Genomic DNA, 6,664 nt, shown 5'->3' on the forward strand with positions numbered 1-6,664 from the left:
TCATTTTGGAGACATGGTTCTGTCTCGTGCCCAATTAATCAGAGTTAAATACATACCTCATTTCTTCACTGAGTAAATATTTACTGAGAGCCTACCATGTGCTAAGCTCTCTATAAGTCAAAGACAGAGGAAGATGCCTCTCCCTGGGATCTGAGTGCCATTAGTCCTTAGGGTAGGTGTTTAAAGTTAAAGCCAACATTATACCAATGATAGATTGGAAGTTACAAATGCACCTGAGTGTTCTGTAACAAATTTGTGCGTATGTATGTGTGTTTTGATATGCAGGACCTTTAAAGGACAGAACCTAAATCCAAATTACTCCAGTTAGATCATAGTACCTTCCTTGACCTTCAGTAACTTCCTCTGTCACTATTAGTTACTTTCTGTTACCACTTTTATCTTCCATGTAGTACTTCTCATTATCCTGAATTACCTTAGAGTTTTCTCTGTTTATAATCTGTATCTTTTCAATAAAATATAAGTCCTGTGAGAGGAGAAATTTTTTTCTGTGTAGCTCACCAAAGTAACCTTGACACTTTTAAATTACTACTTCCTCTAATGAAATGTGACAAAGTGGTATACAACTTTTCTTTTCTAAAAAATCTTGAAAATTGGTGATATTCTGAAGGTCATAGTTACTATCCGAATGTTTTATCGAGATTAAACCAAAGTGCTGTGGAAATCTTTCTGTCAAGCTCTCATATAAAGTTTTTAATACTTAATGAATCAGTTAAGGCAGGAATCTCTTTTCAACAGTAAATAAGTACTTTAAGTTTTTTTCTTTTCTGTTTGATTTTGGATCTTGTTTAGTGTTTACTGCCTGTATCATTTTTGTTTGCATTATCACTCTGTGTCTCATGAACTTAGTTGAATATTGCAATTCATTTTTTAATTTAAAAGAACGTATTTCTCTTACATATTTCTCATATTAAACATAATAAGTACCAACACAGCCTAACTGGAACTTACATTAATTTTAGGTGGCATTTCTAAAATGAGTTGTTGCTAATGTTGTTTTTAATTTTAATAGCCTCAAGTACTACAGCCTTCCAGCAGCCTTCCCAGACCCACAGACCACACCCAGGGAAAACTAATAAAATCGCAACATATCGAGGACCACAGTGAATGCACAACCCAGGGCATGCATCAGGGTATTGCACATCTGGATGAAAGCTTTACACATAACTTGCAACAGGAAAGCAACTGTGGTGCAGAAGACCAACCTTTTTCCTCAAGCCCGCAATTCACTAAGGATGTGGCTAAGAGTACACCTTTGGAAGCAGACTTGAACACGACCATGGATGTGCAAGAGCCTTATCATTTGGCAAATAATCAAATTAATGATTTGCAGATTGTACCCACTTCTCCTCAAATACTTACCCAGTCAAGTACAGTAGACCAGGCTAAGAGAGTTGGAAGAAATCAGTCTTCATTGGAGGACTACACATGTCAGCCCAAATCCTTACAGTTTTTTAAGCCATCCAACTTAAATTCTTTGGTACCTCCTTCAGTTTCTGAACCATCTTCTAGTAGGACTCCCATTTGTAAGAGCTCACCAATAATTGCACCATGTAATTCAGCAAAACTTAAGCTAACATCTAGTCAGACAAATCTTGCAAATAATCTAAATCTAAAGGCATCTAAGCTCCGCCCTCCTGGCTCTTTCAAACAAAAACAAAGCAACCCCCGACTAGAGCCTCAAAACTTTCAGGCCAAGACAAGCATCCCAAGGCCACTAACAAAAAGAAAAGAGATCATGCAGAATCCAAATGGCATTTTGAATTCTGGGGATTGTTTGGCCTCTAATCGATATTCTCGTCTTCCTAAACCAAAGATACATTAAGTACATAGCCATCACCTGCCAATTTGTTTTTTTAAAAAACAATCTGTTCTATAATAGCTCTTTATGCAGTTTGCTGCCGTGATAGAGCTTGCAAAATCTCAAAAATTAAAATATGGATGCTTCTACTAATTTGGGCTTTCCATTTTATATCCTGGTTGAAGTACATAGCATTTGAGTATATTTGTCTCAGGTAAACACAAAGTTTGCTTACCCATCTCAGAGGCCTACAGAAGGCTTTAATCATGTTATGCATCCCTTTGCACATCAGAAAATCCATAATATTCACCTAGTAGGCAAGAAACGTGCTTTGCTTATTTAGTCCTTTTAAGGTCTGTATTAAATGTGGTTCTCAGAGCCTCTTTTTCACTTGTCCCTCTTGTGAATATGGTTATTATTTAAATAAAGATTTGGTGATAATGGAAGATGGTACTCTGTAAGCAGAGTTCTGGCCAATGATTTGTCTATTTAAAAGGTCTATGCAAAAGCTCTGTGATGAATAAAGGAGATCAGGCCTTGAATGGGAAGTCTGTGTAAGTTTTATTTTCCCTAGCATCAGCAAGCTACTCTGAATGTTTGTTTACCAAATATCCCAGGCTAAAATGTATAAACCATTTATATATTACTTAAACATTTTGTTTTATACACACACACCATTGTGTTTGTTTTTGCTACTGGATAAATTTTGGAAAGCTTGAGATATATCTTGAATCCTGTACCTAAAGATGTATTCATTTATAGCATGTTGGTGCTAGAGTTTTGCTGGTAATTCAATTTGGAACACTTATAGGCTTATGGACCCATGATAGCTGTTTTAAAGTTCCATCACATATATATTGTTTTTAATGTAATATGTATATTTATTTACTTTCTGCTAATATCTGAGTACTAGAATAATGGACTTGAAATGTTTGCACAAAACTTTGATGGGCTATAAATATCCTATAAATAGGGATATAAGACTAGTTTCTGCAGTAAAACAAGTTAAAATATTTTCACAATAATTATAAATTTAAGACTAACTTGAAAAAGCTAGCATTCACAGTATTTTTGTTCTACTGAGTTTTTCAGGTTTCCCTTTTATATTGGTATATGTTTGAGTGGTAATTTCTTGAAAAGTAGCTTTTGGAAGAAAAATAGAATTAGAGAGGGGAAGTTATGTTTTTATTAAAAGGTATTAAAAGATGTTTCAATGGCAGTATGCTTATTTAATGTTCTAGAAAGGTAGCTGTGGAACTGCCAAGGGACCAGATGTACTAACCTAATCATGCTGTGGACCGCTCTTCAGATGGTTCAGTAAATTTGCCCCCCTGTCCTCTCAAATCATGTCCTCTTTAGGTTGTTCACTGTTGCTGCTTTAATTACAATTATTGTCTTTCAGAGAGAGAGTATTTTACAGTGTGAACTTTTGTTGTGATCAGCTGGCTAAAATGTATCCAAAGGGGCTCTGGCCAAAAAGTTAGTCACTCAAATTTCTAGAGATTCCTTTTAAAAATATACATTGGTGAAATTGTGTGCCCCTTTTTAGAGAAATAACAGCATGTGTTTTACTGTAAAATTTGAGAAGTGATTACTACCATTTTGATGTAGCCTTCCCTTACCATTCCCTTACCATTCCCAGCGAATTTGCTATTCGCTGGTTACAAACCATTCTTGGACTTGGTCACAGGTGACTATCTTATTCTCATTCTACAACACTTCTTCAGGGGAAGCACAGTAGTTCAGAAAGTTTTTCACATTTTCCAGATATTGTTAGTATAAAATGATTAGACATATCAACAAATCTCTTGTTTGTTCATAGAGATGAGCAGTAGCTCCAAGTGGGTACATGTGGTCCTACATTTTGAAAGAGAAAACTTATATCTTACAAATGGGATGTTATTACCCTATATTTCTTTAAAGGAATACATACTGATGAATTAGGAGGGTTTTGGTTAATTTAGAAGCTGATAGAGATTCTCCAGGCACATCATTAGAGGGCAGGTTTCTTTGGAAAAAACCGTAATACTGGGAAACTAGAAGGCAACAGCAACAGGAAAAAAGGAAGACCAAATATAAGATGGATTGACTCCGTAATGGAAGTAATAGGCATGAGTTGACAGGAGCTAAGCAGGACTGTTGAGGACAGGACATTGTGGACATCACTCATTCACAGGGTTGCCAGGAATTGGAGTCAACTTAATAGCATGTAACACAAATGTGCGCTTGTGTGCGCCCTCACTCGCTCACTCGCTCGCTGTCTCTCTCAACATTATTTACAAGTAGGCCTTTGTCTTTAAGGAAGTTTTAGTTTTTTACATTATTTTTAACCCCTAGTCTGAGGTAAATGTCCTGGCTATTACATAAAAATACTGACTTCTGCAATTTGTCTGTTCTAATGTTTTCCTGCTCTTTTTTTCTCCCTGATGAATTTGCAGAAATATGAATCAACCCATCAGTTCAAAATATACCTTTGTTGAGCTTTAATCTTAGCAGAAGGCTGATCGATATATATATAAAAATATATATCATAATATATTTAAGAGAAAAAAATTAGGATGCTTGCACAAAACAAAGTATTTGCCTGCAGTTTTCTTTAGATACTGCAAGAGTATTATGTTATGCTGCTCCTTAGTAACCATTTGTCAAAAATGAGGTGAGGATGTAGCTCGCCTTAATCTCTGTTTAGTGCTTCTATAAATCAACTCTGTGCCAAAACCCCTCCACAAGAACTCAGGTCATTTTTTTCTTAGTTCTTGTGATTTCAGTGAAGATGGTTGCAGTATATGAATTCCAAGTTGTTAGGAAGTTTTCTGGGGATTGGGTAAGTTTCACATTTGTGAAAGAGAAAATTACTCGAGTAGGTAGAATTATACATTTGGCTTTTAATGGGATGCCTATCAAATTCTTTAAAGAAAGCTTGGCCTAGGCCCTAAGGCATTTATCAGTACAGGTGCAGATGATTTTAATGCATTAAAGGATTACATCATTTAGATGTTAAATCATTTAGAATGTTTATAAAGACTGAGACCCTCTAAGCATTTTTCTTTTGGAGTCTCTTTTTAATTTGTGCAATATTTTCAGGCATATGGACTACTATTCATTGGGTTTATGTAGATATTAGGGAACTTACTAAGTATTTTAACAAGTAAAAACCTGAATATGAAAGAAAATACCAGATTTGCACTTTAAATGAGCTTAACTGCTTGGAGCTGTGCCTGAAATATTGAAATGCCTCCTATTGGGTGTGGCTTTTTTGTTGAAATAAATTTGTTTGTTGCTGTTTGAAGTACAGCCTTTCACAGAATTATATCCTCAGCATGTCCCTTTTCCCATTAAAGCACTAAGTTCTTTGAATGTTTCATTGACCCTCTAAGTATTTTACTCAGCGCATCAGAGAGAACATGCTCCTCCTATAGCTGTCAGTTCTAAATCTTCCCGTAGCTTTAGATGGTGGTACAGACACAGAGGTACACTTTTCATTTCTGAGCAGAGTTGTCCTGATTGTTTCCTGGTCTCTAGGGCACTGAGGATATAATTTGGAATCACCAAATAGGTTTGCAATGATCAGTAAGACTGCAGCACATTTTAGTTTACTCTCATAGTAAACTTACGCAATGGTTTTCGTGTTTATAAATTGGGTGGTTATGTTTGCATGCTTATGCACACATTTGAAAATTAATTGTAGCCGTAATACAAATACCCGATTCTTACCTTGGGGACGGTGGCCTTGCTATTTTTCTTAATTCTGATGCTTGGATTAGATTGTTCTAATTTTCTTTCCACACCTCCCTTCAGTTTTTCTGCTGCAGTAACTTGAAAGACTACGTATGAAAAAATTATTATGACGGTGGACACCAATGTACAACTATGTTATTAACTAAAGATACATCTTATGTTTTAACTCCGTTGGGGAAAAGCTATCCATTTTCTCCGTGGTAAAGCATCACCATAACAAAATAATACTGACCCTAAGAATTTAAGTCTCTAAGGCATTACTAACTAAAAACAGAAAACACCACAATCTTTAATATCTGCAGTATTGTTTTTCCTATTGATTTAAAAAACCAGTTCAGACTAAATACTGTATATTAGAATTTGCTTGTAAAATGAATTATAAGAACTGGATGTAAAGTCTCTTTCCTCAGAATGTTGGCATAGTAAACAAAAATAAAGTCCATAATTATAAAAATTTTCTTGTTCTTCTCAACATTGACTTCCATAATGTTACTTTTTCTTGGATATCATTTTTCCCACAATGATTTAAATACTGTCCATTTGGTGGTGGTGGTTGTTTTTGCAAACTGTATGTCATTTCACATACTCCCTTCTACATACATAACATACTTGGAGCCTTGAGTAGGAGTTGAACAGTGTGTTGTGATTTCACAAATTCTGTAAGTTATTTAGTACTTCAGTTTCTATTTTAATAAAACAGTTGCTTTATCTCAGAAGATAATGGGACAATGGATAATTTTTACTTTCAAAATAAACATTAACACCTTGAATTAGAATGCTGCATAAAAGCGGGAAACATTAAGTTTTATTGTTTTGTTTTATTTTTAAGCTTTACATGCACAAAATAGCTTGAAACAAGAAGAACGTTTAGTGAAATTTTACATAGTTTTTTAGGAACGAAAAGTTTGGAATTTATAATTTTCCAATTTAACTGTATGTACTAATGATATAATAGGAAATACAAAGTTGATGTATTGATATGTTATTAATCCAAAATGGTTACATAAATGATGGAAAAAGAATGTAGGAAATTTCATTAGTAATAAGTTTGATTGATAATGGCATTTATCCCCTCTCAAGTCACCCGTGTCAGTTTTATGTCCCTCT

At 34.8% G+C, this 6,664-nt stretch overlaps 1 protein-coding gene across 5 annotated transcripts in view; it reads left to right on the forward strand.

Annotated features, from left to right (window-relative positions):
* CCSER2 (coiled-coil serine rich protein 2) overlaps positions 1 to 5,989 on the forward strand; it is a 212,363-nt gene extending 206,374 nt beyond the window's left edge. For 3 of the 5 annotated variants that reach the window (XM_054580458.1, XM_054580462.1, XM_054580463.1), the window contains one exon: positions 1,031 to 5,989. In XM_054580458.1, coding sequence (XP_054436433.1) covers positions 1,031 to 1,843 — 813 coding nt within the window. In that variant the 3' untranslated portion in view covers positions 1,844 to 5,989. The remainder of the gene's footprint in view (positions 1 to 1,030) is intronic. The other 2 variants (XM_054580460.1, XM_054580459.1) reach the window with 2 other exon arrangements.
* The last annotated feature ends 675 nt before the right edge of the window (positions 5,990 to 6,664 follow it).

Source organism: Pteronotus mesoamericanus, unplaced genomic scaffold (assembly GCF_021234165.1).
Source record: "Pteronotus mesoamericanus isolate MK-2021 breed Mesoamerican mustached bat unplaced genomic scaffold, CSHL_Meso_final contig_59, whole genome shotgun sequence".
NCBI classification, from domain to species: Eukaryota; Metazoa; Chordata; class Mammalia; order Chiroptera; family Mormoopidae; genus Pteronotus; species Pteronotus mesoamericanus.